Source organism: Coturnix japonica, chromosome 6 (genome assembly GCF_001577835.2).
Source record: "Coturnix japonica isolate 7356 chromosome 6, Coturnix japonica 2.1, whole genome shotgun sequence".
NCBI classification, from domain to species: Eukaryota; Metazoa; Chordata; class Aves; order Galliformes; family Phasianidae; genus Coturnix; species Coturnix japonica.
In genome coordinates, this window is record NC_029521.1 from 12601736 (window position 1) to 12624546 (window position 22811).

Below are 22811 nucleotides of genomic sequence, written 5' to 3' on the forward strand. Positions count from 1 at the left end.
GTTTTACATACTAAAAAAGGGAAACAGCATTTTCAATCTTCTTGCAGTGTCAGTGGGGTTGATGGAGATTCAGTGGCAACACTCACCTTATAAAAGCATTTTGAAAAACTCTTAAGATTTTTTTTTTATACACTTGATTTAAAAACTTGGTGCATTCAGGAGCTCCTTGGATAGATTTCCTTCTTGATTTTTACATGTACTTTCTATTGCCAGATGAGAAGAGGTTCTATACAAGGTTTGTATTTTCTTGTAATCCAGCAATGAGGAAAGGAAGAGGTTAGTTCTATTATTTAGACATAGCCCAAGCATCGTGTTGCTGTATACCCTTTTACATATATATTAGCACTGCCTACAGGGAAAAAAAACCACAAACTTTCATTCATTAAATATTGACAACCTTGTAATGTATTAAATACATATTTATTCAATATTTTAATAAGATTATTAAAAAAAATAATCTTAGATACTCTTTATTTTCACAAGGTGTATGCAATTATGATGAGTAACCTACACTTAGGCTCTAACAGCCCAATCCAAACCCCATCAACTTTAATGGGCTTTAGATCAAGCATGTGAAAGCACTGTAACAAACACTGTTTCAGGAAGTAATTCCCATGCAACATCAAACTATGACAAGACACAAGAGGCTAAAAATGGCTCATCATAATTTATTTTATGTTAAAATGTACAGCTGGGGGGTGTTTTTTGCAGTTTGTTTGAGTGTTTCTTTGTAGGTTTTTTTTTTCTTGTTTTTTTTTTTTTTGTTGCTGTTGTTGTTTGCTTTCTTTTGTTGTTTTAAGTGACTGACTAAAAAGATAACAGATAAATACAAGAGTGTCACTGGGTCCTATTTTTACATGTATCAAGCCTCTTCTGTTCGGCCCTTACAGTCACTCTGTACAGGTACAAAGGCTACAAAAAAGGAAGCAATATAAACAGACACAAATAACTTTTGCCTTTTTACATGCGATCTGTAAGCTTAGTTTGAGCTATTCACATGCTACTGCTCTATTTTTTTTCCCTTAAAAAATAACTCCAATATTTTATAAAGATAGAAAAATCTACAGATGGAATGAAAATGTAAAGTTAGAGGCATTTCCATAAAATAGCAACTTTACACCAAATTCACTATTTTTTTTTTCTTTTTCTTTTTTAATCCTGCCAAGTATTTGGACATATATGAAAGTGTTTCAAAACTCGACAAATAAACACTGAGATGTTTCAATCAACAAAAACCCAAAACAGTATTTATAAAACAGAAAGCTGCCTTTTTTCCTACCCCGGCCCCAAAGAAACTGGTCACTAAAATGGAAAAGAGTCTCAACTTTACACTAAACATACAGCAATAAAACCTTTTGAACTAACCAAAATGTGAATAGCTTTCGCAGCTTTTTTTTTTATTATTATTATTTTTTTTTACAAGTTTTATAATTAACAAAAATATAGTTCTGTGTTTTGTTTTGTTTTTTTTTTTACCCTCAAACTAGGGTAACCTAATCAAGGCAAAAAACTTAAGAAATGGCTTACTGTTAAGCACAACACTTGTACAGTACTACAAAATGCACTGTCACTAACAAAGACATTAGCGGCATGCGGAAGTGTCACCTTCAGAAACAAAATGATACAATAAAAGAATTGCTAAAAGGCATTTACACGTGGGGAAAGGAGAAAGAAAAGCTCAAGATTCAGTACTGTCTGATAGTTTTGGAGTCTATTTATCCGCATTTTTAATGGGAGCAGGCACATAAAATGGCTCTGAACCATCAGCTGCTGTGTAATTGCAGTTCATAGAAAGAGTTCTTCCTTTCCAGAGAATTTCAAGCTCAGTGAAATTAACAGAAAAATGGAAAATCACCCTATCCCCCCCCGAAAGAAAAGAAAAAGAAATCCCAAAATGATAAAGCAAAACAAACAAACAAAAAGAAGAAAAAAGAAAAAAGAAAAACTCGTATAAGGCTTTCTGCTGCATACAGCTTTTAAATGGTGCCAACAAATGTTTTTGCGTTCACACCAATTGCTGGTTTTGAAATCGTACTCTCCAAAAGATATTTGTGCAGATCAATCCAATACGCCAGTTTGGTAGTCTGTCACTCCAAAGGGCCTACCTTCTCATGTAGGAGCCATTAAGAGACTGTTTAGACATGCCTGTGTTCATGTAGCCATGATGCCCCGGAGGACTGTACATCATGTTACTGTGGGGTGCTGTCTGCATTGGCTGCTGTGCATATGGCTGAGTTCCCATCATCCCCATCTGCATCTGCATAGGGTACTGGGGAGTTTGATTCATATACCCATGATTACTGTGATATCCACTATTCATCATCGGCTGGGACATACTATAACCATTCATAGCATTAAGGGTATTCATATTCATGTTCACTGAATTGACATTATAAGCTGGGGCTGGCATCAAGTTTACGCTCATGTTCATACCACGCTGCATTGTTAAGGTCCGTGTGGGCCCTTGCATGGCCACAGTTTGTGACGCACGGCCGTAAATCTGGGGCTGATGGGCCGCTGCAGCAGGTGGCAGAGGTGCAGATTTGGTTCTTACAGAAACATGACCTTTGCTGGCCATCTGAGTCTGCAGTCTTTGGGTGTGGGATATTCCAATATTCGATGAAGTCATGTTACGCTGCAAAAGGGGAGGTGGCAAATTCATGGGAGGAGGAGTAAGGTTGGGGGGAGGAGTCATAGTAGCCTGTGCTTGTGGTCCTCCAGGAACAGCATGTGGAGACTGAGAAAGCTGAACAAGCCCTGTATTACTTAGGGGGGTGGACAAAGAGGCACTGTTTGCATAGGAAGTCACAGCAGGAGAATGGCTATAAGGCAAAGAATGATCCATAAGCGTGTTAGTTAACTGCTGCAGTTTGGCAAGGCTGAAGGTGGCCGATGGCTGCGAGTAGTGTCCTGGTCCAAATTCGCTCTGACCCATTCTTTCATACAAGCCAATGTTGGCATTGCCAGCCTCAGGGATTTCAGTTAACTGCATAGGTGGTGTAAAATTAGCGGCCATGCTGCACTGAGATAACTGCTGGTTGCTGCTTGGGGGCCTTTCAACAACACAGCCTTGCGGAGACTTCACGTTACAAGTGGGAGGAGAACTAATGCTTGTTTGCTGCATCATACTACAGCTTCCATTAATATTGGACATCTGCTGCGTCACTGCACAGCTACTCTGTGTTAGGTTGCTAGATGTAAGGCTACTGTACGAGCAACTATTTTGTGAAGAGTTGTTTCCACAGATACTACTACCCATCGTAGAGTCATAACTGCTTGGGTTTTCATAGTTTTCTGTTGTGCTCTCAATGCTTCCTAAATCACTAAAGCCACTATCCACAACTTGTTGTGAATGATCAGAAACTGAGGGAACATCCATCATTGGGCTTGTCTCCATATTCTGTAGAGATGGCACGGAAATGGCACTTTGATCTGGGCTGATCTGAGCATAGTTGCTCTCTAAAGGAGCAACATTTGGACTATTAACAGAACGAACTGACTGGCTGGGATGAGAGTGCACGGAGGAAACTGGGCTGCTATGGTCAGACTGCTGACAATCATCCAGCGTGGTCATTTGGGGGCTTTGGTCTGTACGGGCATAGTTTTGCAAACTTCTACAGGCCTCCTGAGTCTCTGCACAATCCTGAAAGGTATCTTCCTGTTCACTTGCTTCTTGAGTTAAAGACTGTACAGCTTGAACTGTCTCAGAATCAATCTCCATAGTCTCATTACTCTCTCCCTTGAAATCGGAATGTAATTCTTCACCAGCTTTTTGGTCCTGGTTGTTTTCAGTATGATCATCATCAGATTCCGGCACTGGATCTGAATCTGTAGCTACTTCTTTCTGGTCACTTTCACACTCGTCAGCTGCAAGGTCAACGCCACAATCCATCAAGTCCTCCTGATTTGAATTACCAGTCTGAACATTTACGTCTAAAAAAGACTGCTGTGTTTCCAACATTTCTTTGAAAGCTTCGGCAGGTAAATTCTCTTTCTCCACTTCAGCTGAACCCATGTGGCTATCATCTTCATCATCTGCATCATGATCTTCATTGTGAGAAGGTTCTTCATCATCTTCCTCTTCCTCATCATGATCATCCAAGTGCATGGACTCTTCTTTTTGCAGAAAATCCTCTTCTGGTTTATCTTTTTCTGGATCTTTTGAATTTATTTCACTGTCTTCTACATTCCTTTCTTTCTCTCCAGGTTCCACTGCATCATTTTCTTGTTTTTCATAGGGTTCACCAGGTGGATGCAAAGGTTCAGGTTCTACCTCTTTTACCTCATCATCCGGTGGTGGTAATACATCAACAGGCTCTTTAATCTCTTCCTCTGTAACAGCAGGAACTGGGCAAGGCTTATCTTCAGCTACTTCCTTTTGTTCCTCCACCAGCAGCTGATAGTCAGGCTCCATAGGAGTCTCAGGTGGAGTGTATAAATTAAGCTTAAAGCCAGGTTTTCTTTCTTTGTTTTGCCGCCACTTAGACGGACCACGCTTAATTCCTTTGGGCCAACCCTGCTTACTCTTTGAAGGTTCAAGATTGTCTTTAGTGCTTTCTTCCAATACAGCTACATCTTCTGTATTATCTTTGGGAGGCAATAGAGAAAAAAGAAAAGTCTTAGCTTGCACGAACTGCTCAATCAATACTTCCAAATATAAACCCGAAGTAATTTATAAATTCAAAATGTATCAAGAAACTCTAGAACAAGAGTTACAAACAGGTGGCACAAAGCATAACACACGACAAAAACCAGAAGATAACTGAAATTAAACAAAATAGAGCACATCAGAACACTGAATTAATCCACTGACTATAAAAAAAACCTTCCCAAACACATTCATTCTTCTCCCTCCCCAGATACTAGAATTCTCATTAGGGAGTGTAAAGGCTTCAGTGACATTCCTTCACCAATTTCAGCCTCTCTCTGCAGTGTTATAACACTCTTGCAGTCAATTAATACAATGACATGGTCCGTGGACTAAGCAGTATCAGACTTGTCTCGTTAATGGAGTACAAACCTGACCACTGAGCTGTAGCTAAAACCTTGAATTTGCTTCTACCAGTTTAAGTTATTTTTTATGGAGAAGAACAAAAAAGAAGCAGTAATATTCTAATGCACCTGTGGACTGGTTTGTAACAGTATCAACATTCATAAGCACGGCTTTTCTAGTTGAACAAAAGCTGTTTTAAGACAAATCAGTGGATGGTCTCTCAACTACAGATCACAAAGGTTAAGCATCCCAAGCAATTATGAAGTACTTAAGTACTACCTACTAGTTTCTTAAATTTGTAAATCTGAAAATCCAATAATGTATTCTGGAATTAAAACTTTAAAGTAATTTGAAAGCCAGGAGGTCAGGGAATTAATACACATCTAGAGTAGATCATCAGCAGCTTCATCAGTCATCCATTAAATTTTCTGCTCTTTGAAATCAAATTAGATACACAGCTTTGAAAGAACATAGTTAAAATTATCTCTCTCTACTGCGGGGAAAAACAGATATCGTTCCCCAGAAAATGCATACACTGAATTATCAGCGACTCCGAGTAGAAAGTTTTGTGTAATTCAAATCTTACTTTTTCCTTATATCCATAACCAGGATACAAGAACAATAATAAACAATGTTCTAATGGATACACTTGCTCTGCGGAGTATGAAGTGCCTTGTTACAGAAACCTAAGGTATTTCTGGCAACATGACACGGCCTGCAGTATTTTAGATGGGAAAACTTTTTTTTGTTTTGTTTCCTGAACAAAAAAGATTACAAGATTACATTATTATGAGTCAGGGATAACAAAACAAAATGTAAACAAAACAAAAACCTGGAGCTGAGCCTGAATTCTAATAAGTTACATGACATCAATGGCTTGCAGTAGCACCTCTGAGATGAAAGCGTAACGAAGAATGTAAAATTCTAAGACCAAAATAGCTTAATACAACATGGTATAACTTTCCTACTTATGACATAAAACATTCCTTTGAAATTCACATGATAAATTCAATTTATTAAGAACATTTTCAGCTTACCTGTACAGCGGTCATCACTCCTGAGGCAATGAATGTCTTTCTCCTCTTTTTTCTGCTCTTCCTCCTTCTCCTGTTTCTGCTGCCCAGACTGATACTCAAAAGTTTTTCTAATCACAGGCTTCAAGTCATCATCTTCCCCATCCATCTCACAGGTTGGCTCCAGCTGTGGCATGGGACGTTCCTCATCTGAGTTATCAAATGGCTCATTCAACACCTCTGTAGTTTCAGAAATAGTCTCTGTTGTAACACTGCTATTAATCCTTCTGCGTTTACGACCTCTTTTCTTTTTCAGTAGGAAAGGTCTCTGAAAAACAATTCCACAAGTATAACTCTTCCTACATTCCTGGGTTTTGTTGACTTAGTGCACTAATAAGAGAGTTCACATCAATCAATTTACTCATTCAAAAAAACATCAACTTCAAATATAGACAATCTACCAGTCTGAAGGATAAACAGTTAAAATAGGTATACATCTCAACACAGGCACAAAACTTTCTGTAGGTGAAAAATGAAGTCTAGAAGTTTCTTTATATAGTAGTAATTTCCATTTTTGTTGAATAACAGCAGTACCACATAAACTATATTTACAAGTTTTTCTCTGTAAATTTAGAATTCCCCAACAACATTAACAAATATCACACAATTTTTCCTTCTCCATTTCTAGCTTCTGCTATTTTACAAAAAACAAAAGCAAAGAACTTAGATTAAAAAAAAAACAAAAAAAAACAAGTTAAAAGCAAAATAAAATGCACCTGAAGCTCTCAATTGATCTTAGCTTTACATTAAAGAATCACAATCAGCTGCTATTAAGAAAAAAAGAAGTAGTTGTCTACCAGCTTTTATTTCTCTTGTTGTGCTTCTGTATTTCTCAGACATTCACAATTTCTTTGAAGTTTTTCTAAAATTCCCTAATTTTCAGAGACATTTAAATACACGACCCAAGGCAAATGCTTTTAAATTTTGGGGTACATAATTCTGCAATTTAAACAAGCAAAAGTTAAATTGCCTGGAAAAGAGAACAATAAGGGTTTAACTGCATTCTTATTTGAAAAATAAAGTACTCCCTTTACAGACTTCCAATATTAATGAATTATAAAAATACAAACTCTACAAGCTGGAGTCCATCTTAACAAGAAAAAGTGTTCCTATAACGAACCAATACCTATCCCAAACAGCAGAGGGCAGTCACTAGTTTAAAAATCAACATGAAATCGTGGTTGTGGTTTGTTGGGTTTCTTTTTGTGTGTGTGTATATGTGCCTCTACATGAGAAAGATTTGTAAGACAAAGAAAAAAAAATAAACAAAAGATGAAGAGTAGGGTGATAGAGGGAGAAAGTAAAGAGGAGGCACTCTGAGCACTAATAATACAGAAAAGAACAGCCTAATAAATACTTTTGAACAAAATACACTGTTATTGTGATCACAATGACTTGACTGAAATCAAAACTAAATGACTTTAATCAGAACACTGAAATAACGCACCTTTCTTTTCATGGCCAGTGACTGTGGCTTTGTCAGCCGGGGAGGCGAACTCTGCCGACTCTCATCCCCACCATCCTCCTCGCTGCTCTCCTTAGATTGCTCTGTGGATTGCCCTCGTTCCCCCACCACTGCCACATTTTCTGGAGATCGCAAATATTTATTTTTAGATTGTACTTTTGCAGGTGATTGCCTACTGTTAGATCTTGTGGAGAATATCTCTTGCTCTTCCTTTTCCCAGCAGCTAGCTTGCTCCATCAGACGCTCAGCCTGAAGGGTTGAGGGTTAAAATAATGGGTCACTAAAACAGCATTTACTTAGCCATATCCTTTACATTGTGCTAAAGAGTTACCATAAGTCAACCCTGATTAGCACTGCTGGCTAACCTAGCAACAACATTTCAGCTGAATCATCTACTAGCTCCTTTTACAACAGTTAGGATAACAAACCAAAGAAGATTGCATTTCATGGGATATTTAGCACTATTAATGATGCAGCGAATTGATTTAAGTCCTTTAGCACTACATTACATGCCCACTGACATGGATCACTTTGAGCAAGTTCATAACAAAGAATCGATTGACACTGCAGCCCCTGAGCTCTGCACCAAATTTGATCTGATTACATGCTCCTCGACTACCTCAGGAGTGATAAATACAACTTCATAACAACTGCTTCAGGTTTAAAGTTTTCATACACATCCCACAAAATTTACTACATCGTACTGGGCAGCTTCCAAAAACTGCACATAACAATAACACCAGTGTCCACCACCATTAAACAAAGGTGAAAATTACAATTTATTTCAGGCAGCCTACTGTTGAGCTTTAGGGGTTGATGAAATCAAAAGAAAACTCAGAAGAAAAGGTGCTGCTATTACCTCCTTTTCTGCTTCTCTCTCTTCTTCAGAAACTGCAGCATTAGAAACTAACAGAGGAGTCCATCTCAAGCTTTCAGGATCTACTTCATTAATACGCGGGTTTGCTTTCAGTTTCTCCATATGACTTGAAATCAGCTTCTCTCTTCTAATAATTACAAATCTATAATTGAATAAATAGTATTTTATTTTAGAAAGTCATCATCTGAAACACTCTTCCTACAATTTAAGTTCTTCTACACAATAACCTGTGAATATAGATGACCTCAGCTGACATTCATAGATAACACACTTAGACTGCTGACTGTTATGAAGAAATCACAGCTCATGAAAACTCAATGCTAAACATGCCTAGAGCAGAGAGGAAAGTTAAGTTTTTATAGTCAGTCAATCTGAATCCACGCCATAGTTTTAGTGACCCTTCAGTCAATCTTTCAGAGAAGCTTCCACTTTAAATATGGCATACGAATTAAACCAGAAAGCACTGGAGATCATGAAGTAAAAAGCAAGGAAGGTGTTACTAACACAACTGAATATGGCAGCTAAGTGGACATGAAAGCAGTTTCTAAACATGCCTTCTAACAAAACAAAAACGTACCTCATTTCTTTGGAATTAGGAGATTTCCTAACTATTACAAAATGAAACAGCATATCAAATGTAGGCATAATAGCAGTACGCTAGCTAGAATGTTAGCTAATACCCTGCCAAAAAAAACAGTTTGTTCTTGTTTTCTTTTCTTTTTTCTTTTTTTTTTTTAAACAGCAGGTTAAGTGACACCATCACTTCTCACTGAAAGAATGCTTAAAAAAAAAAATCCAGATGAAACCCTCCTGCGAAGTCTGACAAACCTCTACTTCACTACATCTAAGAAATATGAATTAAATGTAGGAAATTCATAAGGAGCCATACTTGATTCCCAAGGCAAGTATCTGCACAGGAATATTTTCTTTCCTGGCTCAGATACTGACTTTCTGGGCAACTTGAAACAGGTCTGTTTACATCCCTGCCTAAGCACTACTACCTCCGACAGAAAATTATACAACCTTGTTTATAAGGAATTTTGATTTCTACAGATTAAAAAGCATTATTTTCTGACTGGGTGTTAGTATTCAGAGCCCACAGTAATTTCTGACAGGGTAAAAGCTTCACACGAGTAATTAACACATTAACCCTCAAAATGCACGGATCCCATCAGGTTGTCTGAAAATAAGACCTCCAAAAAAATTAAGGTTTTAATGTAATGAGAAGTTAGGTAATGAAAGCTGAAAACAAAACATCATGTGGCATTTAAAACAGCAAACATGATCAGTAAAAGACGCTCACAAAATAGGAACTCACCTTTCCAGTGCATTAACTGTCAATATTGATTATTATGGAATTTAATAGAAACTCTTAAGAGGGAAAAAAAAGAAAAATCATTCCCTGTAACACAGGCCATATTTAATGTACAGTTAACCCAACCCCATGGCTTATGTAAAACTGAGTTATGACTGAAAAAGGGGGGTTTGAAAAGAGACGCTGCCACCCACAAACTGAAATCTTTCCCCCTTGGTGGCATTCAAAGCAAAATTATTGCAAAGCAAGAGTCAGGATTTGTACTTACAGATGATGATAATGAATAAAACTAAATTCTTCACCGAATACGTTTCATGCTGGCCACACCCTTCTAATAACCATAAACATATAAGAGGATCTGAAAACCACCATTTGGTTAGGGAAAAGAAGTCTTTATGAAGGACCTCGTTCAGAAGAAGTCCAGCCTGACTGAGTTCCACAGAAAGGTGGATATCATTCATTATAAAGTCAGAATTTAATAGAAATTTGCTATAACAACTGTTTTGTATGCAGAGTAATTAAATGTTTTGTCTCAGCATTTTAAAATTTATATTATATTCACTGACCTATCTTCTCTTTTATCTATCATGCTATGCTGCTGCAGAGTTGTGGCAATATCATGAGGACACATTCCAGTAGCTCAACTATTTCCTTTGATGCTGATTTGCTTTTCATGGTGGCAGTTAAGATATTCTAATATTACACTTTTCCAATAAGCCAAATAAGAAAGACGACCCAGATCAGATAATGGCTTTTCAGGGGATCCTGCTTGACCCTCTCTTCTAGAAAGTAAATAGCCTATAAAGAAGAGAAATAAAACACCTTAGTGAGAGAACAAAACTGAACATTTCAACTACAGTTTAAAAAATGGTATTCATAGAGAGCTCAGCGTAACTGATTACTTCATTAATAGCTCTTGTAATTAAGGAAATCCTATCCACAGAAGACATTTTTTTTTTCATTATTATAGCTACATTAAAAAGATCAATTTCTTCCAGGAGATTCAGATAATACATCATGAGAATCAAACAAATCAACAAGCTAACAAGTTTCTGCAGGTCTCATCATACACGTTTTCATTTAGAACTACAGCTGTCTGGCCTTTTGAAAAACTTTTACACAACCAAAGCCAAGAACTTTCAGAATCTCAAGAGGAACTGTCATGCATAACACACACCAGTCAGGTTTGTTTCCTTTATGAAGCCCCAAGTGACAGAAGTTTTTGATTAAGCACTTAGTTATTATATTTGAGGTGACATATTATTTACAAGCTGAATTACCAGAAGCAATAATAATAATAATAATCTCTCAGTCCACATTCAAGAAAATCCACATAATTCCAGACCTAAACAGCTATGATAATTTTTTTTTCCCCGCATATAATACGCAATGCTATTTTATATTCTACATACATCATAAATCCTTTAAAACTAATGAAGGAGAAAGGAAAAGAAATAAGAATAATGTGTCCTTCCAGTGCAATTCATCCCTCCACAATAAGACTCTGTGCTGTGCCTTTAAATTACTACCAAAAACAGGTGCCTTGAAACATGAGGTTTAAAAAACGCTGATTCCATCGTAAACCAGGACCATCACACTTACAGAACTACAGTACGCCAAGCCACCTGGAAACCACCAACATACACAGTTTTTCCCCACTGATATTCTTCTGAAACACTTCACTTAAGAAGTTGTAACCCTCCTTTAATTTTTATGAACCTGCTTTAAGACATATCTAATACATCCATGCCACTTGTGATGAGCAAATGCTCATGACTTCTTCCCTACAAAATTTCTCTTAACCAACTTCTCTAAAGATTTAAGCACCTAGTTGAGTGAAGCAGTGTCTGTTTCCACATTCTGCTACTTGTTCTACTATATACAAATTGTACACACACATATAAATTAAGTATAAAGTGCACACATACAGACATGTATTTTCACTCAGCCTTAAACAATGGTCTTCATTTTTTTGTAGGGGAGTACAACACAGGCACTTGGAAAACACATACACACAAACTTAGACATTCAAAAGAGCAGATTGCATCTTGACTAGTGTAAAGAGGAAGAATTGTTGTTTTATTTCCTAATGCACAAACGAAGACTTAGACTTCATGTACTGTCCATTTTTCATAATTTCAGACAAAGCTCTACTTGTATCAATTTTGCATCCACTCATTTACGAGATATAAAATCAAGTTCTATACTAAGATAACAATTCCTACAGAAAAATCTGCAGCAGTGCAAGTAGTGGCAGGCATTTCAATACAGAAAAAAAAAAATCTGGATTTTAAGATAATTCCACAGAAAGAACTTACAAACGACCTCAAGTAGCTGTACAATTTAAGCCATTGACTTAATATTAAAAGAAAACTCTGATACAGCAAGTGTCTGTAAGCTTCCTCAGCTTCCATTTTGCTCACAAATGAAACCATTGCAAATTACAACTCCTTGGCAAACATCTCGGAAAACCTCATAAGAAACAATTGATAAGGCAATTGCAAATAGTTTTAGTACCTTACTAGTATATCACTGCACATCAGTTTCTTCCAATGGTCGAGGATTTGGAGGTTAGTGGTCATTTCAACATTTTGTTCTATACCGAAATACTAAAACTTCAAGGGAACAATAATAACTTGTTAATATTTTTCTCCTATTCTTCTACAATATAACTCATGCTTAATCAAGATGCTCACATTCTATAGTATCAGGACCACAGATATGAGCTAACTGTCTTATTTTCTTAGTTGCATGTAAGAAGCACTGAATAAGTTTCTAAGATTCTGTGATTTGAAAGATATCTATTAAATTACACTTACCAAAGAGATGCCAAATAATCGATTTAAGTTGAAGGTAAATTAAAAAAACAATGATCTTGATAGCTCATATATCTATCCTGAAGCATCTGACATGAGCACAATACGCTCCTATTAAACACATACCCCCACTGTCCTACCCGACCTTAATAATGGAAAGCCTCAAACTGAAAACCTGAAGGAACTCTCAAACTATGAACCCTCATTTGAGACTATGAACAACGGCAAAACTCAGAGGACAAAATATACAGCTCTTCCTCATCCCCAAGAGTAAAACTGTATGTTACAAAAAGAGAGCAACTTTAAAAATTTAAGACCTAACCTAGGAGAACAAAGAGCTGTCTGCCTCATCATCTGAGCACAGAAGTGATGCTACTGTAAATTTAAAAAGACAAAATACAATTAATGATTTTTATTTCCTGTCTAGCTTTAGCTTTCAGAGTGAAGCAACATGCCACATGCCTTTTAAATTCTGTCATGTAAACCTCTGCTGAGTCACTAAGATTTTATTTTCTTCAACATTTTAAATAATTACAAGAAAATCAAGCTGAGAAAGGGAAAATTAGTGCAGGATGTACATATCTTAAGCCTTCATCACAAATAGTATATAGTCAGGCATTAAAACATACAAATGAAGAAATTAACCTGAGCAGTTACCTTGTACTTTCAATCTGCTGCATTTTCAGTATGTAACTCCCCTGAAATAAATAGCTACGGCAAAGTTCATAAAATGCTTAAGCAAAACCAGTAACATTAATACAACTGTGCACGCCTCTGAAAACCTTAGTTATCTATTGCTTCTTTCATTACACTCAGTTTGGTTTCTTGAAACAAGTAAAACTGTGTGAGATTAAAGGTTCAACTGCCAGTATCCTGCTCTGACAGCAGCTAACAGAAAAGAAAAAAAGTCAACCACAGGACAGACCAAACTAAGCAACCATCTTGTAAAGTTCATAAACAATTAGCTTGGACTTGCCTGAACAAAAAGAACCCACCAGATCTGTTTCAGCTCCTTGCTTCTTGACATCTCCTCAGAGCTTGCTCAGATTTGTTAAGTACAATGCAGAGTCCATTCTTCTCCATGCACTGCATTCACCTTTGTGTTTACTAGTACTGTTTTTCACTGTACTTTCTACTAATTTGCACAATATTGATGTGAGGTGAACTGACTCATATCATCCTAACTCAAAACTTAGGGTCACAATCTCCCTTTCAGTCCTATGGCACTGAAGCATGCAACTTTACGCACACTTCAGGTTTATTAATTGTATGAACTTTTTACAAGGGTAGATCATGATAAGACAAGGGGGAATGGTTTTAAACTAAAAGAAGGGAGACTTTTTGGTTTTTACTGAGAGATTGGGGAGGTGCTGGAACAGGCTGCCCTGAGAAATTGCGGATATACCAGTATATAAAATGAAGATACTCTTCAAAACAGCATTTGAAGTTATCCTAAGAGACTTCCTTTTGTCTTACAGAAAACAAACACTTGGTTTTAAATTTATAAGAAGGTGAGGATACGTTCAAAAGGATATTTGGAAAAAACATAACAGACAGGACAGTTCAATGCAGTTAAGTCAGCTCAGCATTCCTAGTACAGAGGTGTGACCATAAGTAAAAGGTAGAAATGGGAAAGGTGAAGCTGTGAGCTTATTAAGACTTAAGATCACTAAAAAGATCACTAAAACTAACTCATGTTGCCATTTTCTCCATAGCTATTCTGTGTGCTTCTGGACAGTTCTTATTTATGTCAATGGAAGGTCAAGGATAGAGGACCTTAAATAGGTGTCAGTACTCTCTTTGAAAGTGCTTTTAAGGCAGCTTCAAAGAACCCCAACCCCAAGATCCACACAAACATTACATGAAAAAAAAAAAAAAAGACTAGTTGTAACTTGAGATGCTCAGATCATTGAACAACCTGCTATATTCTCTTTTCTTCTTTGTATGACTGAAGAAAAGCTTTCTTCATAAACAGAGTAAGCCAAAGATTCTCTCATTATTGTTACAAGAAATAATGCCAGCTCTCATTCCTCTCCATATCCCCAAGTAAGCTCTACACAGGGGAGTCAAAACCTTTAGTTCCTTTATAGAAAGCTTCACAGAAGAGGTTAGAGCTAAACAAATTCTCTTCGTGAAGTGAAGGAAAGGTAAAAATGACTGAATTACAGTCAGACCAACAAAAGGCATCCTTTGAGCAAACTAATTGGCTAACACTTATTTTGTCTGAGCCAGATGCCAGTAAACCCCTTGAGTGAAGGTTCCGTAGACGAAGTGGACTACTTATAAGTGGAGTGAAAGCAGGAACAAAAGAAAAGAAACTGAAGTACCCTCAAAAGTGAGACTTGCATGCGTAGGGGACATCAGTCCTGACCATCAATTTGATGAAGAAGTTTGCCAGCAAGTGAAACAGTTCATAAGCTAATTAGCATGGCCAGAATGTTCTCAACTTTTAATACAGTATTTTATGAAATCACCAAATCAATTAAATTTACACCTTACAATTGACTAATAAGTGATACCAAACACTAAGTTGTTTCTGCAACTGTAAAACAAGTTTCTTTTAAAAATTGCCATTACTTTCATAAATACTACTAAAGAAATAAAGCAAGCTTGTTCATTAGAAAATTCTGTATATTTGCCATTCTATAGGATCTACATACTCATAGAATAAGATTTCAATGGATAAGAAAGGAAGACTGACTGTAGGAGACTATGCCTAACCTAACAAATAAACTAAACATACTCAGAATCTTTCTGTGGCCCTGAGGCCAAAAAAACAGATAGCAACCATACCTTGAAGAGAGCAAATGTCTGATCTAGCTGTTAAGGTTACTCTCCTAGATTCTTTCCAGATTCAGGAAAATCGTTGCCACTTGGAGAGCGACTGATATCCAGGAACTGTACCAGAGATAGTCTTAGAAGTATTAGAGTAAATAACCAAGATCCTGAGCCCACAGTCTCTTCCTATCAGTCTTTTACTCCTACCTGCAATAAAGAGCTTCATAATACTGAAGAACATGAGCAAAAAAAATAAAATGGGGAGTCAGCACTGAAAAGCTAAAGACACATCTTGATAAAGAAACATCACTGCAAATGCTGTATTTGCTAAGCTAAGCAGTCATGACACCAACACTCTATAAAGTAAAAGATAACTGCACTTTTGTCTTACACAGGCTGCAAACCACCATTGCTGCTTGTTACAATAAAGCACATTGTAGAGCAAGAAATTAAACAAGTAAGATTTTGAAAAAAGATCCAACAGATAAAGGAGGTTGTTACAGAAACACACAATGATACTTAAGTCAGTAAATACAGAAATTGTGTGATAAAAGTATGCACTATCTACCAAATGAAAAATCCATCTATAGCAGTGCACATCAAAAAGCTAAGTTCAAGACACAGCAATCTTCTAACCATCTACTGTTACTCAAAACATCAGTAAGCAAGCAAAAAAGTCATTTCTTTTCAAGCCTGATAAGTGATGGCATGAACAGAAGAGACCTGTTAAGAAAGCCACAGGTTATCTCATTGAGATGAGACATCTTGCTGTGATGCTGGAAGTGCCTCAATAACAGATCAACACGCTACACATCTCAAACAAATACCTTTTGCTTTGTCCATTGACTTGCTGCAGTAGAACATCTCTATACAATCAAAAGCAGAAATTTTTGACCACTGAAGATGCACAAATTAATTAAAATCTGTTTTCAATCACTAAACTCAAGCAGATGGCTTCTCCTGTTTACTCATGCCCTATAAGCACAGCTTAGTCCAACAAAAATTTGTTTTCATTGCATTTCACCTTGCCTTTTAGGTGTTTAAAAATTCCAGCTGAAATAAAGATGCTCTTCAGTTAGAACACTCTTAGCTTTATTATGTGAAGTGACATGCCTGATTTCTTTTGCAGCGCTGATAAATGCACAGTGTCTTGAAGCTATATAAAAGTGATGCCAAGAAATCCCAAGAGAATGATTTTCTTGGAATAATCTTAGGTCAACAAAGCTTGATTCAAAATCCATCTTTATTCACCCCTCATCTAAATCTCAGCTTGACAGAATGTTCCTTATTAGTTATTTAGGAGAGGCCAAACTCATGCCTTGAGGTCAGCAACATAATCAATTGTCAAGAAAAGAACAGAAAATAAGCAGCAGCATTCAAGTTCCCTCAACAAATTCACAGCTCCCACAGACCTTCAGCTCCCTTTTAAAGGAAAAGGGGAAAAGGCAGACAGCTCTGCCTTTCATTCGTCCATGATATATCTGTAAACAAGTATCAACAGGAACAACCATAAGATTGACACAGTACTCTGTATTGCAGTATACAAGCAAATTGATAATTAAAAGAGAAAGATTCAATATTGGTCATCACAGGAAAGCAGATACATCTGTTCTATTCAAATCATTACATTAGCAGTGTTGGTTTCTTAAGTGTAGGTTGGGTATGGACAAGTCCATAAAAAAAAAAAATAATTCCAAAAAAAAAAAAAATTATTCCTCTCTACCCTCAACCTCTTCTTCTCACTCTGTGCTGTTGTTTGCCATACCCTCAACAGTACTGAAACAGTTCAGGATTGTACTGTGTGCAAGGGAACATCAAAATGCTCCTGGTTATGAGATATATGATTCCACTCCATTCCCTGTCTATGTTCTAATCATAACACACAGCAAATCATAACTGTATATAATTGGTTTTTTTGTTTGTTTGTTTTTTCCCCCCAAGGTAGATTTATTTGTAGACTGCATTTCTGCCATATTTCAATATTTGTTACAGAGAGCAGGTAAAATACAGTTCAAATATATTAACATCACATTTTGGAAAGGAATACTGACATCTGTCTACAGAAGTTCATTCATCCTTGTTTTTCAAACATTATTTCCACTTCTTAATCCATTCAAGTAATTATAAATTAAAAAAAAAAATCCTGGTGATTTGTAGTTTTTCTTTTCATTCCAAATATTACTTTTGGCCAATGCACTACTTCCTATGATCGGGTCAAGGAGTTTAGACTATCAATTCTATATTCACATGTATAAAAAGAGTAGATTCAAACACCCAAAGCCCACAGGAGCTTTAAACTTTAAGAAGTACGCAGGACTTAGAAGTGATTCTCAACAGGTCCATCAGCATATTAGAACTTAAATATCATACACATGGATATCTCATTTTATCTCCAATAACATCCATGTTCCATTACAGAATCCATCTCAATTTCTTTTCTGCTTTGCTTTCAAGAAGTTAATTTATAATTAAGTATAAACAACAAAAGCTTAGTTAATTCAAGGCCTTGTTTCCAACTAAACACAGAGTTTTCTATCAATTGCCCCCCCTCAACCTGCTACTATAAGATAAGCCTACATAGCTGATTAAAAAAACACCACTAGCTAGGGATATATAGCAAACATATGTGAACAGATCATAATGCAGAATGAAATGTTACTACTTCTGTTCTCCTTTAGCCATTCAGCAAAGCTTATTGTGTTTAGGTATACTCAAAAGAAACAACACCATTTTTATACCATGGTACCTTTCCTATTTTGTCTCATTCCAGTTTCCTACTGAAAAATGAAAAGTCATTAGGAAAGAATTTTATTTATTTATTTGTCCTATTCACTAGCCTACTACTGTCCCCTAATTTTCACTGAAAGCATATGGGATCAGAAAGTAATCTGGGTTTAACAATAATCTTCAAGGACATCTGTCCTTCCTCTTCTCTCAATTTTCTCCCAGAATATTTTTTTGAATCAGTATGTGCATTTAAAAGTCCTCAAACCACTGTATGTTCACAAATAATTGTAGGAATTCACACTGAGAAGATAGGACTAAAATGGAGATCAAAGAAACAGGCTGTAGGTTCCAGATCTACAGCCAAGTTCTTCAAAGCTGTAAACGACAAACGAACCAACCACCACAACAAATCTCATACACAGCCTTTTTGCTTAGCTACCTCCTAGTGAGAAGCAGCATAGCCTAATGAATGTTGACACAAATCTAAGTGGCTTTGAGCCGAAGAGCAGACCTCTCTCCCACAGTTAACAATTTATAAATGACAGTTACGGTACCAACCTCTTTTATTAATTGTTCTGATACTCACTCATGAAAAGCATTTAAGAAAAAAATACATAATTACTTTCTTTACATTAAGAAATTATTTTTGCTTTATTTGTTGCACCAAATTTTTCTTCCTCTCCTCCTTCGGAAATGTGTCTTGCTTAGTGAGATGCATTAACTGTTGCACAAGTGCTGCTGCTGTTGGTACTCTGTTGCTTCTGCAAATGAGGACTTCAGATTTAGTCAACTATTTGAAAGGAGCAAGAATAAAATTACTTGACCAAGAAAGAGATACCAGCTACAGGGAAATGAGCAAACAAGGACATTAACACTTTCCTCATAAAAGAAGAGAACTCCTCAAGTCATATAAAATCTATAGAGTGGTTTTACTTGTTAACTTTTCTTCTCTTCCATCAATAGGCCTGAATCAGTCATTCTCTCTTATTAGGACTCCTCACAGATAACTGAGCCCTATTCTCCAGAACAGAAGCAGTAGACAGCCCAAACTTATGAAAAAATAGCTTTCTTTAAGGGTATTATAGTTGTGCACAGTAAGTGGTACAAAAGGTTGAAGAGTCAGCACCTACCTCCCTAAAAATACAGGGAAACAAAGCAGAAAATACAGACAAAACAAAGAATCCAAACAGAATCCCAGCAACATTTAAACAAGTTCCTTCTATCACACAAAAATAATCTCTTCACAAGGAACAGACAAAACAAAAAGAGAAGAAATTCTGATGAGGAGGAAGAAACCAATACAAATCAACTGGACCAGAAACACCCTCAAAATAAATAACAAAAGACTATCATGGACTTTGCTCCTGGGCACTGAACCCAGCCATTACCGAGATGCAAACAAACTGGCAGTGTGTTAGCCAGCACAGTTAGACAGGTTTAACCTTATTTTTTGTTGCATGCCTTTTTTTCCTCCCCTAACTACTCCTGTAGTAAATGCACTGGGACCACTAGAACAGAATTTGTAATCTAGCAAGCAAAATTAAGGAACTATCATGAGTTTTGTGAAGAAGCATCCATCCAAAGATTGCATTAAACTTACAGAGAAAAAAAAAGTCCATTAAACAAATATGAAATACCATAATATTCCGTTCTAGCAATATAGAAAACTTTGTGTTAGATATAGAAAACAAAGAAATAGTAATGACTTTTTTTTTTTGTATTGAAGCTAAATGTATAAAAGCAACAAGCATATGAAGGATTTTATACTGTTGGGATCTCAAGACATTTAAATAAAGAAAAAACCATCTTGAAAGGAGAAGCTGCTGAAGTATAAAAGAAGTGTGCATGGAAAGGTGCAGCCACAAGATAGGAGCTTCAATGCCTGCACAGTTAAAACTGGACAAGTAACACAGACTGAACTGCTGCAAGACCAAGACTCACGTATATATACACATAATTCCCATGATAGGAACAATAGCAATGTGGTCTCATACACAGAGAGTGGGGGGGAAAAAAAAAATCCAGAGGGGGATCTTATGCAATAAAAGCCCACTGTTTGGTTTACTTCTGGATCAACTTAAGTTCTGGGCAAGTAGACCCTAGCTTAACTCGTACCATGTATAAAAGATTCACAAGGAAGTTTATAAATTATTTTCCCTCAAGTGGAACACTGCAATTACAATTCGGTCAGCCTTATAGAAAACAAAAAAGAAAAAATGGGAACAAAATAAGTTTGGCAATGATTACTGTCCTGTAAAAAAGGTAGGAAGGTATTAAATAGAACAAGTAAATTAAGGTTCCTCATTTCAAAAATCGGACTGTCAGAAGAGAACACTTAATAAACATACTCAGTGTAAACAAAATGAAGACTCCATGAAAACCACTTTGTTTTCAAATGAGACACGCTTCTAGAGAAAATGAAACAGGTCGAACTAGTTTTATCTTACAGTAAAGAGAGTATCAAGTTTACAATGTTACAAATCAATACTAAATCAAATCAACTAATTTTGTACTACAAACTACATTTTCAGCAGATTGCCAACAACGCAGAAGCTATATAATGGTTAAAGGCTGTGTTCTTCCCAGCCTTTTGAACTGTCAAATGTATAGATAAATATAAAGAAACATGAGCACTCAACTGCCTGCGCAAAGTATTTGAGATCTTTCTCTCTGTGGTTTGGAAATATCATCTTCTGAATATTACTTGCTCAACAGTTAAGTCTTATTATTATTATTATTATTTCAGTCCATGAACAGTTTTAGTCACTGTTAAAAAAGTCAACAACTTTCAGTGACTGCTTCACAGAACTCAAAATTACAGCCCTTAGATGTGTTACATGTGTGATAAATGGAGATTAAACATTCAGACCACAGAATTTATTTTCTGGTAAATTTATGAAAGTATGGCACTTTACTGGCAATTTTTAAACTACTTTAAACATGATTTGTGCAAATTTCAAATGTAACTGGGCTTCAGCAATATCCCAAATCCTCAGCGTTTGTTAGAGTGATAATTTGTAGTAAACTAGAATTGGGAAGAAAGGGCAAAGCACAAAAGACAGTGGTCAGATATCAGTTACAACAGAAGAAAGGGAAGCACGAATAAAATCCCAGGGGAAAAAAGAACTGTTTTGGGGTGATGATTATTTTGGTAGAGATATATTTTGGGCTGACTAATCTGGATGAAGCAATGGCTTCAGATTTTACAGAAGGGTAGGGCCAACAGAACACACTACAAATTTTTTTACAGATGAAGCAGCATGTGGCACAAGAACATAAAAAGTGAAGATCCAAAAAGACACAGGAAATTCAAACACATATCTTCTATGGAACCCACAGCTTTCCTAGCTGTACCATTAGTTCTGTAGACATAAAATTCCAGTACTCTGTCAGCATTCAAGCATAAAAATGTTTGCAGAAATTGAGTTGTTTTTTCTTTTCCTTATTATTTTTAATTTTTATTTTTGGAACGTCACCACAGAAGAAAAAAATCAAAAAGCCTACAAGTACTTACCAGTTTGCCTAACATCCCCATCTCATTTTGCAAGAGAGGCTAATCCTCAGGTAAGGGTCAATTTCTAAGTAATAAGCTTAAGCTCACACTCTGCAGTTCCGGAATACACGCTATTTCTCACTGTCTTTCCTAAAACGGTGCAGAATGCACACGATAGAACAGCTGCTGCGTTCCACACCAGTGATGGCTGCATTTCAATGGTGGATTAAGTGGTTCAAGACCAGCCTTACCTAACTCACAAGGGTATAGTGAAGACTGTTTAAAAAACCATTGAATTAAGAAACATACTAAGTATCTTCATTAACACTAACATAGTCAAGCTGGGTAGCATACTTAAGACCCAGAACTTGAAAACTACAGTTAGAAATTATTTCCTTTGTCCTGCTGTTATATTGCAATGTATTTTAATTTGCATTTTATTTGTTCTAGCACACACCTTTTGGGCAGGAATCTTATTTTCTTAACTTTCTCTGTTGTCACATAACCCTATGGTGCCTTAAAAATCCTAAATAACAGTGAAAAACAGATTCACCACTTCTCTCACTACATACAGAATGCATCATCCTCCCTTTAAATTACAATAAAATGTTGTAATATGTAGCCCTGAGGACATTTAGCTGAGAAGATTCCTTCGACAATTTTGCTTAGAGTTTCATCACTGCTTTAAGATTTGAGAGATAAATCTATACTTCAACAACTGTTCCTCAAACTTTCTAACTGGTCAAAAAAACCACAGCAAAACAAAGCTGTAGAACATATATGAACACCTGAACTTCTTTGTAACCATTTCCACTAAGAAACGATGTATTTTAAGGCAAAAACCAAAAAACATTCCTTCTATGTAGCAATTCTTCAGCTCAAACAGTTCTTTTAGCTAAAGAACATAAAAGTTGGAAATATTAAATTGTAGAAAATGCCTTGGACTAACATCTTCTTAAGCCTTAATCACGAATAATTACCTCTTCTACTAATGAGCAAGGCAAAATGGAAAGTAATTTAGACAATTCATTCAGGGTAATAGCTTTGTGAGCTAATATTACTGCTGAGAGATCCATTCTCAATCTCCTGGAGCACCATAACAGAGCAGCGCTAAGTTTTTCACTTCAGGGAGCTTTCCTATCCTATGCAAATATAAACACAAATCACATTGTCTATTGATAAAAACAACAAAGCAAGTTAAATAAAGTTGCACATATTACAGTTTCTCATAACAATCAACAGCTCCCTAGATCACAAATGTAAATAAAACACTT

General features: G+C 36.3%; 1 protein-coding gene across 1 annotated transcript in view; it reads right to left on the bottom strand.

Annotated features, from left to right (window-relative positions):
* Nucleotides 1-751: 751 nt before the first annotated feature.
* KAT6B (lysine acetyltransferase 6B) overlaps nt 752-22811 on the bottom strand; it is an 84893-nt gene continuing 62833 nt past the window's right edge. The window contains 5 exon segments of the mRNA XM_015866809.2: nt 752-4587; nt 6031-6334; nt 7514-7780; nt 8391-8550; nt 10290-10521. Of these exon segments, the coding sequence (XP_015722295.1) occupies nt 2102-4587; nt 6031-6334; nt 7514-7780; nt 8391-8550; nt 10290-10521 (3449 nt within the window). The 3' untranslated portion in view covers nt 752-2101.